General features: G+C 48.7%; 1 protein-coding gene across 2 annotated transcripts in view; it reads left to right on the forward strand.

Annotated features, from left to right (window-relative positions):
• Positions 1 to 17,543, forward strand: part of CDHR2 (cadherin related family member 2) — a 225,239-nt gene that overhangs the window by 37,410 nt on the left and 170,286 nt on the right. For both annotated transcript variants that reach the window (XM_077472404.1, XM_077472405.1), the window contains exon 4: positions 9,380 to 9,519. In XM_077472404.1, coding sequence (XP_077328530.1) covers positions 9,380 to 9,519 — 140 coding nt within the window. The remainder of the gene's footprint in view (positions 1 to 9,379; positions 9,520 to 17,543) is intronic.

Genomic DNA, 17,543 nt, shown 5'->3' on the forward strand with positions numbered 1-17,543 from the left:
GGTTGCGAGCCGTGCACGTTGGTGTGCATGGCGCTGTACTGCGCAGGCGCCAGGCGCCAATTTAAAATAAAGCCCAGAGCGCCAGGGGGCTGTAAGTGTGAGACACAGGAGCAGTGGGCAGTAAGCATCCCAAGGGATTGGATCCAGGCAAACCTAAGACACCTACTCAGCATCAGGTTGTGCAGTTTAAACATATATATTTATTGTGAGACTTTGAGCACAACAGTGATTGCACTTTGTACTAGTACCTCTGCTTTGTAGCTTAGGACTATGTCTCCTCGTAAGAGGGTCTCAGGGGGAGGTAACAAAGGCACTGATAAATCACCGCCTAGGTCTAGGGGTTTTAAAAATGCCTGTAGGTTACCATCCCCCCTGCAAAACTGGAGTCAGCCTCACAGGATGAGTCAGTGCCCCTGTCAGGTTTTGCAGCCTCTCCTAATATTTCAGCCCCGGTATATGTCACTGAGGACTCCCTTAGGGCTACATTGGAGGGTTTTGAAGGGAGAATCATGAATTTTATTTCAGCTTCCCTAAAAGATAGCAGGAAAAGGGGTAGATCCCCTCCCTCTGCTGAGATTCCTCTTTCAGATGACACCTCTGACAATGAGGAGAGATCCCTAACTTGGGACAGGGATCATGAGCAGTCGGATGAATCAGAGGAAGAGGAGAGAGTCCCCTCCTCCCAGGCGCTCAGAAAACAGGTGCAGTATTATACTGAATTGGTGCGTATCACATTCAGAATGCCTGCTGTTAAGGTTGCTACGTCCTCTGTTTCTTCCCTGGGAATCAGGAAAATCCCACAGACTGCCTTTTCCTTTCCAATTCATCCCTTAATGGATAAATTGTATGAGGATTGGGGACATCCCGATAAACTGTTTGCTCCTCCTAAAAGGTTTTCTATGCTTTATCCTCTGGAGGAAAGTTTCGCCAAGAAATGGGGGGTTCCATCTGTCGATGCGGCTGTTTCTTGCGTGAATAGAAACCTGACCTGTCCTTTGGATAATGCTCAGGTATTTAAGGATCCAACTGATAAGAAGCTGGAAACCTTATTGAAAGCCTCTTTTTCCATGACTGGCGCAGTAGTGCAACCTACAGTCGCAGCCGTGGGGTTGTGTCAGTTCCTCAAGGAACAAGTTAAGCAGATGCTTGGCCTCCTTCCCAGTGAGGAAGTGGAGAACTATGCAGAAATACCTCAAATTCTGAGCTTTATGATTGATGCGATTTTGGATTCTGTCCAACAAGCATCTTGTTTGTCTCTCCTTTTGGTACACATGCGAAGGGCCCTATGGCAAAAAAATTGGGTAGCTGAGCTATCATGCAAGAAGCATTTGATTGGGTTCCCATTTAAGGGGGAACGTTTATTTGGAGAAGAATTAGACCAGTTCCTCCAAAGAATTTTAGGGGGTAAATCTACTCTCCTTCCAATCAAAAGGAGCAAACGTCCATCATTTAGGCGTTCTCTCTCTCCCGGAGCATCAAGCTCTAAGCAGTGTCGATGGTCTTCCCAACCTCCCCCTACAGGAAAGGCTCAAGGCCGGGCCCAGGGGCAGGAAAAGACTTGGGGGCGAAAGCCTGCCAAGCAGAGCCCCAAAGCTTACTTGTGAAGGGGCGCCCCCCCTCTGCCGAGTGGGGGGAAGGCTCCTGCAGTTTGCAGAAGCCTGGCTGGAAGAGATCCGGGACAAGTGGGTAGTCTCCTCTGTATCTCTGGGCTACAAGCTAGAGTTTCAGGAGATTCCACCTTCTCGCTTTCTAAGGTCAAGGATCCCCAGGGATCCAGTAAAGCAAAAACCGCTATTTCTGGCCTTAGATCACGTACTATCCCAGGGGGTGATAGTGGAAGTGGACCCAAAAGAACAGGGTTCAGGCTTTTACTCGAATCTCTTCACTGTTCCAAAGCCAAATGGAGGTGTCAGACCTATCCTGGATCTGAAGGATCTGAACCGATTTTTACGCATCCGGTCCTTCCGAATGCAGTCAATACGCGCTGTGGTCTCCTCCCTGCAAGGGGGAGAGTTTATGGCATCAATAGATATCAAGGATGCATATCTTCATGTACCAATATTTTCCGCACACCAAAAGTATCTAAGGTTCACGGTAGAGCGACGCCATTTTCAATTTGTGGCTTTGCCGTTCGGGCTTGCTACGGCTCCTCGAGTCTTCACAAAGATTCTAGACCCTCTCTTGGCAAACCTAAGAGCTAAGGTATAGCCGTCATGGCGTATCTAGACGATTTGCTTCTCATAGAGAAAACAGTAGCGCTCCTGAACCACAATGTTACCAGAACACTAGACCTCCTGGAACGCCTAGGTTGGATTATAAACCTAGAAAAATTGTCCCTACAGCCTGCTACCAGGTTGGAGTACCTGGGTATGGTCATCGACACCGCTCAAGGCGGGTTGTTTCTACCAAGGCCAAAGGCCTTGGCCATTGGGGGTCTGGTGCACCTAATTCTGGGCAGAAGATCTTCGGGCAGCACAGTGGTGTAGTGGTTAGCACTCTCACCTAGCAGTAAGAAGGGTCGCTGGTTCAAATCCCAACCATAACACTACCTGCCTGGAGTTTGCATGTTCTCCCTGTGCCTGCGTGGGTTTCCTCCGGGTACTCCGGTTTCCTCCCACCATCCAAAGACATGCAGGTAGGTTAATTGGCTTCTGTCCAAAAAAAATAATTGGCCCTAGTGTATGAATGGGGACCTTGGATTGTGGGCTTCTTGAGGGTGGGGACCGACATGAGTGGGCAATGTACAGGGATAGGGACAATTGTAGACACTCACTCAGGTTGAACTGGATGGACTGGTGTCTTTATTCAACCTAACTAACTATGAAACTATGAAACTATCTTCCCCATTCGGTTGTGCATGAGACTGTTAGGGAAAATGGTCGCCTCCTTTGAGGCCGTTCCATTCGCCCAGTTCCACTCAAGGCCTCTGCAAAGATGCATCCTTGCGGCGTGGAACAGGAAGCCCCAGGCCTTGGATCTTCCTATGTGTCTGTCCCCAGGGACCTTTCTGCAGTCCTCATTCCAGGAGTGGAAAATTGGCAGGTGGATTTTCTGAGCCGCCAGCAGTTGTGCCCAGGAGAATGGGCTCTGCACTCCGATGTGTTTTCAGAACATATGTCGCAGGTGGGGTACTCCAGATGTAGATCTGTTTGCGTCCAGATTCAACAGAAAGCTGGACAAATTTGTGTCAAGGACAAGAGATGTTCTTGCTCAGGGGTCGGATGCTCTGACAGTTCCCTGGGATCAGTACAATCTAATTTATGCCTTCCCACCATGCCTGCTTCTGTCACAGTTCCTGGGAAGAATCAAGAGGGAAACAAAGTCGGTGCTTTTGGTAGCCCCGGCATGGCCCAGGCGACCTTGGTACGCAGAGATCTTTAAGTTGGCAGTAGGCAGGCCATGGATCCTTCCTCTCCGGCCAGATCTGCTCTCACAGGGTCCAATTTACCATCCTGCTTTACGCAGTCTGAATTTGATGGTTTGGCTGCTGAGACCCACATTCTAAGGGATCGTGGGCTTTCGGGGCCAGTCCTTTCTACTCTGGTCAATGCCAGAAAGCCGGCCTCCAGGCTTATTTACTACAAGACCTGGAAGGCATATGTTTCCTGGTGTGAACTCAGAGAATGGCATCCTAAAAAGTATGTCATTAGCAGGATCTTGGCCTTTCTCCAGTCAGGCCTAGAAATGGATTTGGCCGTAAGCACTATCAAGATGCAGATTTCGGCCTTGTCAGTGTTTTTTCAGAAGCCACTTGCATCACTTTCCCTGGTGCGGGCTTTCATCCAGGGGGCCATGCGGATAAGACGGCCAGTCAAACCTCTGGTATGCCCATGGGATCTGAATTTGGTTCTCTCAGCTTTGCAGGGGCAACCATTTGAACCTTTGCATCTGGCTTCATTAGTTCTTTTTGACTAAAATATTGGTTTTCTTGGTAGCCATTTCCTCAGCTAGGAGAGTGTCAGAGCTAGCAGCTCTCTCCAGCAAGGAACCATATCTAATTATTCATAAGGACCGGGTGGTAATGCGTCCCAACAGGTCCTTTCTGCCTAAGGTGGTTTTGGGATTCCATTTGAATCAAGATGTAATCCTACCATCCTTTTTTCCAGACCCACAGTCCGCAGAAGAAGAATCTTTGCACACTTTGGATGTGGTAAGGGCAATCAGTATCTATCTTCAGGCAACTGCTCAGATAAGGAAAACTGATTGCTTATTTATTTTGCCGGAAGGCCCTAGGAAGGGCCAGGCGGCATCAAAATCCACTCTCTCAAGGTGGATTAGACAGATTATTTCTCAGGCCCATAGTGTTAAAGGGAAGATCCCTCCTTTTCAAGTGAAAGCGCACTCAACTAGGGCTGCGAGTGCTTCTTGGGCAGTGCATCACCAGGCCTCCCTGGCTCAGATCTGTAAGGCTGCAACTTGGCCATCAGTCCACACATTCACCAGATTCTATCAGGTGGATGTCAGAGGGCAAGAGGATATCGCCTTTGGGCGCAGTGTACTGCAGGCTGCAGTTTAGGTCCTCCGGTCCATGGCGGTCTATTATTATGATCTGTGTCTCCCTCCCCTCAATCTGAGCATTGCTATGGGACATCCCACTATGTAATGAAGCTCCCGGATTCCGATAAGCCCCCCGCCCGCAGACCCCGACAACCAACGGCCAGGGTTGTCGGGAAGAGGCCCTTGTCCTCATCAACATGGGGACAAGGTGCTTTGGCACCCCCCCATGTTGAGGGCACGCGGCCTGGTATGGCTCAGGAGAGGGGGGCGCTCGCTCGCCCCCCTTTCCTGGCCGGCCAGGTAGCGTGCTCGGACAAGGGTCTGCTGTGGACTTGGGCCGATTTTTTTTTCGGCGTTGGGCTTCCCCTTTAAGTCCATACCAGGCGGCGGGGCCAGCGACGCCTCCTTCGCGGAAATGAGCGGACTTTCCTCCGCGTGTGTGGGCGAGTCCGTTCATTTCAAAAGTAGGGCGGATAGTACGGCGGACTTAGTACGCCGTATTAGTCCGCTCAAAAAGTGCCGTGTGTGGACAAGTAGCCCGTTCGGAAAGTCCGACGGACAGTCTGGCGGAAAGTACGCCAGACTAAGTACGCCATACAGTCCGCTCGTGTGTACGCGGCATTAGAAGGCAGGATGCCCTCCAGGGGCTAGCTTAAAGGGCAGCCAACCGACTGCATCACATCGCAGAGCTCCGCAAGTGCAGGGCGCTGGTGACTCCATGCTTTATTCCAAAAGTTCTTCAGTGTGTGCCTTTTTTGAGATGTGTGCAGCAGATCACACCATTTCTATTTGCAACATATGTCTGAAGCGTATCAAGCGTGGACTAGACAGCAAGCGCTTGGGCACCATATGCTTAATCGGACATATGTCGAGCTCCCATGCAGGCCGTTGGCAACACTACCTAAAAACCCCACACCAAAGAACATGGCCGACCTCTCCTTGCTCCTCCTCATTAGCTGGGATCTCCAACTCCACTATACCTTCAGTACTCTCAGAAACCTGCACTGAGAGGAATGAAGGTGTAGAACTAGGTGTGCCACTGCCAAGTACTTGCGGGCAATCTGCTATTGGTACACCAACGTCCGATTCTAGCAGGCAGATTTCCCTACCCCAGTTGCTCCACTGACAAAAGAAGCCATCCACATACCTAGCGCTTGAATGCTAGCTTGGCTAAGTTTCTAGCACTTCAACTGCTGCCTTTTCAGTTGGTAGACTCTGACCCCTTGTGTGAGTTTGTGGAACGTGCGGTACCTCAGTGGCAGGTTCCCAAACTTTTTCACGGAAGGTGATTTCGGCTCTCTACCGGCATGTGGAAGGCAATGTCCATGCCTCTGCCAGTAGTGTTGGAGGTTGTTCCACCACCACGCCTCCAAAATTCTACTAGTGGTGATTCTGCCACACCTCTCTCCCCCACCCCCTCCTCTTCTTCTTCTTCCTCCATGGCCTCTTCCAGTGCTGATTTGTCCTCGGAAAACCAGCAGTGCTCCGTAGATGTTCAAGGGGCTACACAAGCACGCAGGCAAAAATATGCCATGCCGTGCTTGAGCTGCTGTGCTTGGGGAACAGGAGCCACACTGGGGCAGAGATTCTGTCAGCTCTGCAGGGGCAGGCCCAGGAATGGTGGTTTGCGACAATGGCAACAACCTCCTCTCCGTCCTCCGACAGGGACAACTGACCCATGTGCCCTGTTTGGCTCACTTCCTTAACTTGGTGGTGCAGCGGTTCTTGGACAGGTACCCGGGCTTACAGGATGTTCTGAGGCAGGCCAGGAAAGTCTGTGTGCATTTCTGCTGGTCATATAATGCCAGTGCTCGGCTGGCTGACCTCCAAAAGGAATTTAACCTGCCCAAGAACTGCCTAATCTGTGAGATGCCCACCAGGTGTAACTCAATGTTGGCCATGCAGCAGCGGCTGCAGAAGAGGGCCATCAATGAGTACTTGTGCGACTATGGCAACAGGACAGGGTCAGGCAAGCTTGGTTTTTTCCCCACGCCAGTGGGCCATGATCCGAGATGCATGCACTGTCCTGTCACCATTTGAGAAGGCCACGAGGATGGTGAACAGTGACAGTGCATGCATCAGTGACACCATCTCTCTTGTCCACCTGTTGGAGCATACGCTGCGTGGAATAATGGACAGGGAACTTGAGGCAGAACAGAGGCAGGAAGAGGAGGACTTCCTTGCCTCTCAAGGCCCCCTTTATCCAGACAGGGTTCCTGCTGTCCCACCCATCACACAGGAAGAGGACGAGGAGGATGATGAGGAGGATTTTGTCAGCATGGAGGTGGAGCATAGCAGTCAGCATCAGCAGCAGTCTTCAAGGGATCATTTACAGTCCAAAGAAACTCATGGACTTGTACTTGGCTGGGAGGAGGTGGCTGCGGATCATGTCGTCCTTAGTGTCCAGAGGACTCTGGACCTAATTCCTCAGCAAACCTATGCTGCATGGCCTCCCTGTTCCTGCAAAGCCTGTGGAACGATCCTCGTATTTGTGGTATCAAGGAGAGGGATCATTACTGGCTGGCAACCCTCCTTGATCTACGTTACAAGCGTAAGGTTGCAGACCTTATCTTGCCTTCACAGAGGGAGCAGAGGATGAAACATCTTCGTGGAGGCCTTGCAGAAAGATTTGTGCAACGCGTTTCCAGAGCCTGGGAGGTTACAATTTCCTGGTCCCCCTGGACAACGTGTTGCTGAGACTTCAGTCAGTCACAGAAGGAGCTGTGCAGAAGGTGGCTGTCTGACTGATGCGTTCAGACAGTTTTTTTAGTCCGCAACCCCAAGGTATGATCGATTCCGGCAACCATCGCCAGCGTCTGATTCACATAGTGCAGGAATACCTAGGGGCAAGAGCAGACTTGGACACCGTTCCCACTGAAAATACTCTGGGTTACTTGGTCTTGATGATGGATCACCGGCCAGAGTTTGCACCGTATGCAATTGAGCTACTGGCCTGTCCTGCATCCAGCGTTCTTTTGGAATACACATTCAGTGCTGCTGGAGCCTGTGTAACCGATCACAGGGTGTGCCTGTCCACCGAATCGGTCGATCGGCTGACCTTCATAAAAATGTATCAGTCTTGGATCAGCAGCTACCAAGCACCTGACGCTGATGTAATGGAATAATTTTTTTTAAAATGTGAGATCCCTTCAAGACTGCCTATGCTGATGCTGAGTGACTATCCTGTTATGCTGAGTGACTATCCTCTTCCTCCTCAATGTTCATGCTGATAGCTTGTAAGAACATTTTTGGTTCTGGATACTGCCACCAGTGCCTAAGGCCCAATTGTTCAAGCCACTGTTTAACTTGGGCGTGTAATTACAATTTTTGATGCAATACTTTGCAGCAGGGATCATTCCTGCACTCCAACTAGAGTATCTGTGAGGGGTTGCAGTGTTGTGGCCCCAGCACCAGTGCCTAAGGTCCAATTTTTCAGCCCCTGTTTAACAGGGGCCTGTAATTACAATTTTTAATACAATACTTTGCAGCAGGGCTCATTCCTGCACTCCAACTAGAGTATCTGTGAGGGGTTGCAGTGTTGTGGCACCAGCACCCATGCCTTAGGCTCAATTTTTCTGCCCTTGTTTAACAGGGGCGTGTAGTTACAATTATTGATGCAATACTTTGCTGCAGGGCTCATTCCTGCACTCCAACTAGAGTATATGTGAGGGGTTGCAGTGTTGTGGCACCAGCACCAGTGCCTTAGGCCCAGTTTTTCAGCCCCTGTTTAACAGGGGCATGTAATTACTATTCTTGATCTAATATTTCACAGCAGGGCCCATTCCTGCGCCCACCAAGAGTAACTGTGAGGGCTTACAGTGTTGGGGCAACACCAATACCTAAGGCCCAAATTTCTGCAGAGTATATATGGCAGGCCCTTACTTTCAAACATCCAACTTGTAAATGACTCCTACTTGTAAACGGAAGGAGACAACAGGAAGTGAGAGGAAATATACCCCTAGGAAGGGAAATTCTCTCCTGTAAGAGTTCTTTGTTTCACTAAAAACCCCAAAGTTTCAAAATCCAATTGTCATTGGGACAGAAAGTGAGGTGAAATCTTCTGAACAGGTGCACAGACAGCAAAACAAATGTTACAGGGGTGATAATCCTTCCTTATGTTTTCCAAAAAGCGTAAATTTTTTTTTTGATTGGAGTTACATGTAAAAAATTTACTAGTTCAAAATTACAAACAGATTCTACTTAAGAACAAACCTACAGTCCCTGTGTTGTTTTCACCGCCTGTATACTGCTGTTCAGAGTATATAGAGCCTGGGGACCCCGCGCCTTTCCTTTTTTTTATTTGGGTGCAGGGTTCCCCTTAATATCCATACAAGACACAAAGGGGCTGGTAATGGGCTGGGGGGGGGGGGGGGGGGTTCTCAATGATTTTCATCCATATTGCCGGGACCAGACATGACTTTACATGACTTTACACTTTTATCTTTTCACTTTAAGCATCATTAAAATCACTGCTGCGAAAAAAAACGTCAGTTTTTAAAACTTTTTTTTGCATTGATACATGTGCCCTGGGGGAGGACCCGGGTCCCCAAACCCTATCAAGGACAATAACTTGCATATTAGCCTTCAAAATTCGCACTTTTGATTACTCACGTTCCGGGGGGGGGGGGGGGGGGGTGGTGTAGGTATTCCCTACTCCAGAATGCAAGGGGAAGCAATCAAATCCGCATCCTGTAAAATCTAGAACAGCCAAAAAAATTCAATAGCTGCTTCAGTGATTATAGAGGAGTTACCTATCATCCTAGAAACTTGTCTAGGAGGGTGCTACATGTGTCTTCTGTATTATTAATATCTTCATATCTTATATTCTTTCTCTTCTTTATTATTAACAGCTGGATATTTGATTTCTTCTCTCTTGTAACAGGGTCACATGTATTAACTATCAACGCTACGGATGCTGATGGTGACACCTTGACATATGGCATAGAAGGACCAGATTCATATTACTTTACGTGTAATTCTAGCACTGGTGAAGTGACTCTTGCTATTTCTGTAGATTATGAGGTAGGTGGCATGAGCAAAGAGTTTCCATTTAAAAATGGCATAAAAAACAGTCACGTAAAAGAAAATGAGTTTTGTTGTAAGCAAAATATGTATTTCAAATAAAATGATGTATACATATTTAAAAGATCATGCTGTGATCTAACAAATATGTCTTATTGAAATAAAGCATAATATGCAAGATGACATGTAATATACATGTTAAAATCAATGTTTTAAAAAGGTATGGTACAATGGCAACACTGTATGATAGAGGCACTTAGCAGACATTTCTAACCCTTGCTATTTGACCTTCAAAAGCTAGGGCCGACAGTGTGCTCTGAGGAGAATGAGTTAGTAAACCTGTCCATAGTCACTGAGTTTTTTTCCTGGCCAAATGTTGCATGCGCTGTTAATGTCAGCTGTCTTGTGGAGGTGGTAGAGCATTACTAAGCAGGATGCAATGCCTGCATATGTATTCACTTGCCCCATATTCATACATAATTGCCAGTTAGAAAGAAACCCATTTTCTGCACACGGTTAATCCTACACTTTTTTACCCAGCTTGTAGGCCTTGATTAGGTATTTTATATTGGGAGGAAATACTCATGCTTTATACTGTATATAAGGTATTGATGTTGTTTATATAAATTGTGCACAGTTGGTTGACAGCAACATATAAACTGATAAATTGATCTTCAGGAGTGATATAAAAAATCCAGAGAACATGTATTTGTAGAAATGTTTAAGAATTTAGATTGTACATATTATTTAATGATTAAAGGAAGGAAGGTAGCGCCACATATCATTTATTAAATAATTCTTAAACTGTGCAGAGATCACGTTTATATGCGGGCAGCTTCCTGTTTAAATCTTTCTATTATTGGCTTTTTTTAGGTAGGAGTTATTTGGTTGTGCGCACAGGTATCCTTTACTATTTAATTCAGAGAACATACATTTGCAGTATTTACAGAATACAGTACGTTACCACAGGACAGCTTTTGTTACCAGCAGCAGTGTCTCTTCTTGCATAGGCATAGGATGTTCTGCAGTCTGCACTTTCTTTGTGCCTTTGGACCGCTTATCAGAGTATATAATTTAAAGACACAGAGGGAGCCCTGGGATGAGGACAGAGAGGGCCCCTTGGGATGAGAACAGAGAAGGACCCCTTGGATGAGGACAGAAAGGGACCCCTGGGATGAGGATGGAGAGGGACCCTTGGGATGAGAGCAGAGAGGGACCTCTGGGATGAGAGCAGAGAGGGACCCCTTGGATGAGAGCAGAGAGGGACTCCTGGGATGAGAACAGACATGGGGCCCTGGGATGAGGACCTGGAGAGGGACCCCTGGCATGAGGACAGAGAGAGAGACCCCTGTGATGAGAGCAGAGAAGGACCCCTGAGATGAGAGCAGAGAGGGACCCCTGGGATGAGGACAGAGAGGAACCTTTGGGATTGAGGACAGAGAGGGACCCCTAGGATGAGAGCAGAGAGAGACCCCTGGGATTAGAGCAGAGAGGGAATCCTGGGATAAGAGCCGAGAGGGACCCCTGGGATGGGGACAGAGAAGGGACTCCTGGGATGAGAAAGTACAGAGAAGGGACTGCTGGGATGAGGACAGAGAAGGGACCCCTGGGATGAGGACAGAGAGGAACCCCTGGGATGAGGACAGAGAGGAACCCCTGGGATGAGAGCAGAGAGGGGCCCCTGGGATGAGAGCACAGAGGCACCCCTGAGATGAGAGCAGAGAGGGACCCCTGGGATGAGAGCAGAGAGAGACCCCTGGGATGAGGACAGAGAGGGACCCCTGGGATGAGGACAGAGAGGGACCCCTGGGATGAGGACAGAGAGGGACCCCTGGGATGTGAGCAGAGAGGGACCCCTGGGATGAGAGCAGAGAGGGACCCCTGGGATGAGGACAGAGAGGAACCCCTGGGATGAGGACAGAGAGGAACCCCTGGGATGAGGACAGAGAGGAACCCCTGGGATGAGAGCAGAGAGGGGCCCCTGGGATGAGAGCACAGAGGCACCCCTGAGATGAGAGCAGAGAGGGACCCCTGGGATGAGAGCAGAGAGAGACCCCTGGGATGAGGACCTGGAGGGACCCCTGGGATGAGGACAGAGAGGGACCCCTGGGATGAGGACAGAGAGGGACCCCTGGGATGAGGACAGAGAGGGACCTCTGGGATGAGGACAGAGAAGTGGCCCTGGGATTAGGACAGAGAAGGGGCCCTGGGTTGAGGGCAGAGAGAGGACCCCTGGGATGAGGAAAGTGAAGGGGCACTGGGATGAGGGCAAAGATGGGACCCCTGTGATGAGGAAAAAGAAGGGGCCCAGGGATGAGAGCAGAGAGGGATACTTGGGATGAGGACAGAGAGGGAGCCCTAGGATGAGGACAGATAGTGTCATCTCTTTGTTTCGCAGAGAGGGGGCAGGCAAGAGGATATGTGTTGTGGAGGGGGTGCTTTTGGAGGGTAGAAGACTTGTGCTTGTGGGGGAGTCAAATTTAAACCCCCCCACTAGCACAAGTCCTCTACCCTCCAAAAGCACCCTCCAGCACAGATCCCCTTGCCCCCCTCACTTATCCGTGTGTGCATCCCTGTTACCTGCTCCCCCCCTTCATGGTTACTGCGTCCCCCTCCTCTATCCATAAACTATGCATAGACCTCAGATAGCAGATAGATCAGCGTGCCTCTTGCAGTATGAGATCTCTATTCCCTGGCTCCTCCTCCTGTCTGTGTACATCGGAGCCGAGGAGGAGGATCCTCAGTGAGGTCTCTGTAGTGTGCAGGCTCATGGGGGAGAGAGAAGCCAGTGTATCGGCTGCCACAGAGGGGCGATCACAGTGTGAGGCAGCCTGGGCACCGAGCAAGAGATGCAGGGAAGGTGTCCTAGAGCGCCCCAGTTAGGCCAGTTACCTGAGCTCAGTGCTGGAACTTGGCCTTGGGATAAGCACAGATGCCATGGGAATCGGGTACTCTCATGGGGCTCCCTACTGGCCCCGGGCCCTCGGACAGCGCCCGAGTGCCCTAATGGTCAGTCCACCCCTGATTGGGAGTATCATGTATATTTCCATATAATTACATACAGTACAGTGTATATATATATATATATATATATATATATATATATATATATATATATTTTTTTTTTTTTATTTTATTTAATATTCTGTTTCTTTCTATAGCTCCAAAAGATTCCTCAGCTCTTTACTTTGTACATAATGTGATATTTGGGGGTTATTTAGCCTCTGTGTAGAGCACACCAATGAGCAGAGTCCATGCCAGTTATGCCATTTAAGGGCTTGTTGGCCCACTTTTATTAAAAGTAAAACAAAACAAGTCCAATAACAGGAGGGTTTCCCACACAGGGGTTTCAGCTTTCCACTGCAACAGCGTAATAATAAAACAAAAAATACCAAGCCACCTGGCTCGCTTCAGAAGTACTGCCGTTCAGGCTTTACACTTCAGCCCTCTTATCCCTATAACGGAGATGTCGTACAACTACTGTACCTCTTTTTATCTTCTTTGCTGCTCAGCCCACAGCTTTGGGCCCTCTGGCTATACCAGGCAGACATGCATGCTTCTCCCTTGCTTGCCTGGACTCCTCGGGAGGGTGGAGCCCAGAACCATGGTCTTGGCTCTGTTATAAGCCCAGGACCCACCTGTGTAATCAATCAGCCAGACTTCTGGCTGTTCCCAAAACCCGGTCCCAGGATTGGAGATTCCGTCCCACCCATAACACTATGGAATCTCCAGCCTCCAGGTCCCAAACTGGATTTTTGAAAACAATGAGGAAACTGAAAAGCCAGTTTCCTCCAAAACAAACAATTCCCCTGGAGCTCCTCAACCTGCTTGGTTGAGAACCCTGCATCCTTCTGCTGGTGGGGTACCATACTACCACACTTGCAATACTCTTCAATACCCAGCCATACTCTGCAATACCCTGCCATACCCAGCCATACTCTACAATACCCAGCCATACTCTGCAATACCCTGCCATACCCTGCAATACTCTGCAATACCCAGCCATAGTCTGCAATACCCAGCAATACCCAGCCATACCTAGCCATACTCTGCAATACCCTACCATATCCAGCCATACTCTGCAATACCCAGCCATACCCTGCAATACTCTGAAATACCCAGCCATACTCTGCAATACCCAGCCATACCCTGCAATACTCTGCCATACCCTGCAATACTCTGCAATACCCAGCCATACTTTGCAATACCCTGCCATACTCTGCAATAGCCTGCCATACTCTGCAATAGCCTGCCATACTCTGCAATACTCTGCCATACCCTGCAATACCCAGCCATACCCTGCATACCCAGCCATACTCTGCCATACCCAGCCATACTCTGCCATACCCAGCCATGCTCTGCCATACCCAGCCATACTCTGCAATACTCGGTGATACCCAGCCATACTCTGCAATACTCAGTGATACCTAGCCATGCTCTGCAATACTCGATGATACCCAGCCATACTCATTAATACCCAGCCATGCTCGGCCGTACCCAGCCATGCTCGGCCGTACCCAGCCATGCTCGGCCGTACCCAGCCATGCTCAGCCATGCTCGGCCATGCTCGGGTGTACTCGGCCTCTGTATGTGACCAGGCTGTGGAAGTCTCACACATGTGGTATCGCCGTACTCAGGAGGAGTAGGAGAATCTATTTTGGGATGTCATTTTTGGTATGTACATGCTATGTGTTAGAAATATTGTATAAATGGACAACTTTGCGATAAAAAAAAGAACATGCATTTTAACCACTTCCATAGGACATCCTTGACTTTGACGTCCTTAACGATGCAGCTACAGGCATCATTCAGATATCAGCTTTTTCAGCCGGCGATTCCCTACACCATAAGAATGATCATAGTGGCTGTTCCAATGCTTGATCGTTCTCTCTTTTTTTTTTTTTTTTTGAGAAATTCTTTTTATTGAGGTATTTAAAGACAAACATATAAACAATGACAAAGGAGTGACCCTGACAAACCGCCAGGCCACTCAACGACCAATGTGGTCAACACTGACACAACAGTTCAATCTACCTAACATAGGCATCTGACTATGTGTGAAGCCCTTATCCCCCCCCCCCCCCAGTTAGGGAGATCATGCCTGGCCTTAAATTGGTCAAACGCTGGTCAAGCTTAGGATTTCCCCACAGTGGGGTCTGCGGTGAGAAGCCCAAATAGCTCAGACAGGCTAACTGTACCACCTCCTCCCATGCCCTAATAGTGGCCTTCATAGCCATTGTGAGAGGTAAGTCAGACTTGATGCCTCTGTGGATGGCCAAATGAAGGGACTCATAAGACCCCAGATGAGCCGCTTCCATAACTGTGGCAGAATCCCCTTCATCCAAAATCAACCATTTGTGGGCAAAGACCATTTGACCGGCAAAGTAATACTTCCTCCAGTCAGGTAGGGCCAACCCTCCATGTCCCAAGGGTTCTTGACGTATTTTGAGCCCTATGAGTGGTGGTTTTGGAGCCCAAAGGAACGAGCTAGTGATACTGTCTAGTTGTTTGAAAAATGACTTAGGTACCCATACAGGGGAGTGGCGTAAGAAATATAAAATGACTGGAAGTATTTTCATTTTAAGCAGATTTATCCTTCCTATGAGTGACAGTGGAAGCCTCTGCCACGCTTGGGCCTTTTGCTTGACAAATGTTAAGAGGGGCTCCAAATTAAGGGTTAAGTATGCAGTACTGTCTGCTGTAATCTTCACTCCTAAGTATGTTATAGAAGATGCCCATTTCAGCGGGAGACTACGGTCAGCCTTTTCTTTGGCCCCCTCATCAAGCAGTAGGATGGAGGATTTACTCCAATTAATCTTTAATCCCGAAAAAGTGGTAAAGTTGTTTAGGATTTTCAAGGCCGCTTGCAGTGAGGATCCAGGGTCTTCTAGAAACAATAACATGTCGTCGGCATATAATGCCAGAGATTCTTTGATTGTACCTACTCTTATGGCTTTAACTTCACTAGATGATCTAAGTGCCACCGCTAAAGGTTCCATCATAAGTGCAAATATAAATGGCGACAGCGGGCACCCTTGCTAGTTCCCCTTCCCACCAAAAAAAAGGAAGAGGTTGACTGACCCATTCTAATTGCCACCCTGGGTTTACTAGATAATAAAGTAATCCACTGCCTGAACATACTTCCAAACCCCATTATTTCCAGCACCTGGAGCATATATTTCAAGTCAATAGAATCGAACGCCTTTTCTATGTTGATCAACACTACAATTCTAGTGCCAGCCTTAGGCCCAGAAATCTGAAGATGTGTAAATAACCTTCTTAAATTAGTATCGGTAGACTTTCCAGGCATGAAACCGGTCTGGTCAAGGCTGACCAGGGAGGAAATCACTCCGACTAACCTATTGGCCAGTACCTTCCTCAAGATCTTCAAATCCGTGTTCAGTAGGGCAATAGGCCTATATGACGAACAATCTGGGGGGTCTTTACCCGGTTTCAGTAGTAGGCCCATATATGCATCCAGCATAGATACTGGAAGCCCATTCAGTTCCAAACACTTGGCTAGGAGAATATTCAGTCTAGGTGCCAGCTCTTCAGTATAGTTTTTATAAAAGTCAGCTGGAATGCCATCTGGCCCTGGGGCCTTGTATGGGGGAAATCCAAAATGGCTACAACTATTTCTTTAGTGGTCATCACATCATCTAGCATCAACCTTTCCATGTCTGACAGCCTCGGGAGGTTAAGATCCTCCAGAAGGACGTTCAAAGCAGCAGGGTCATAGTCCGAAATGGGGGCGTAAAGGTTTTCAAAAAATTTCCTAAATTCTTTCAAAATGTCAAGAGGGTCACTGACCAGTACACCACCCTCCCCTCTAATCTGACCAGGAATGGTCGCGGGAATGCTTTAGTGGGGACTCTGTGTGCGCGTCCCACCACATATGTGGGGGCTAAATCGCCCAACTGCAGAATTTGCTTGAAAAATTGCTCAGCAAAAGTGGCGGTTTTTACCCCCTCAGCCCCTTCAGGTAATCCGACCACCCGGACATTATTTCTTCTCTGCCTGTCTTCGGCATCTTCAGCTCTGTGTTGGAAGGACTTCACCATCTCCTGCAGCTCATGCAGTTGTGAACCCTGTGAATGTGTCATGTCCTCCACTTCAGATATCCTGTCTTCCGCTGTTGTTGGTCTGCCACGGATTCTATCCAAATCATGCCTAATGAGCTTACATTCTGTGGCCAGATGGTCAATTCTTACCATCACTGCCGCTTTGCTGGCGTCTATGGCCTCCAAGATGGGTCTTGTGTTTCCATCCGAGGCTGCCCCTTGTTCTGTGGATGATGGTGGGGGATCCTCCGGACCATATCCCGCTGCAGCTGCCGCCCTCTCCATCTGCTTGGCCGGTCTCTTAGCACTGTTAGTGGATCACTGAGGAGGCAAGGTGGCGGCAGTGAGTCCTGGTTCAGGGCCTCGTGCAGTGCACGTCTGTCTCTGGGATTGCTGGGATGGCTGCTCTTTCTTGTGCCGTTTTTTTCGCATGTCCGGGACGTCCCGATCACAGCCCGGTTGTGTATCAGCCCGGATTACAGCAAAAAAAGCTCAGAAAAAATTATTATTTTCAGGATGATCACGGAGCTCCCGAGGAACACTACTTGCCTCTTTCACATCCGGCCATGCCCCCTCTGCTTGATCATCCTTACGGGAGGCGAGAGAGGACGTCCCCCTCTCCTGCCGGCCTCCGGTGCTTCTACTGACTCACCAATACGATCGAAGCCAGGATCGTTTTTTTTTTTCTTTTTTGATTTCACGCTTCCCAGCCTAGAGATGACCCCACGTCTTATTGACCCCATATCTCACTGTAAAGAGGACCTGTCATGCCATATTCCTATTACAAGGAATGTTTACATTTAACCACTTGCTTACTGGGCACTTAAACCCCCCTCAGTCCCAGACCAATTTTCAGCTTTCAGCGCTGATGCACTTTGAATGACAATTGCGCGGGCATACAACACTGTACCCAAATGAAATTTTTATCATTTTTTTCCCACAAATAGAGCTTTCTTTTGGTGG

Source organism: Lithobates pipiens, unplaced genomic scaffold (genome assembly GCF_037356315.1).
Source record: "Lithobates pipiens isolate NorthernLeopardFrog02 unplaced genomic scaffold, aLitPip1_a1.2 Scaffold_8, whole genome shotgun sequence".
In the NCBI taxonomy this organism is placed as follows: Eukaryota; Metazoa; Chordata; class Amphibia; order Anura; family Ranidae; genus Lithobates; species Lithobates pipiens.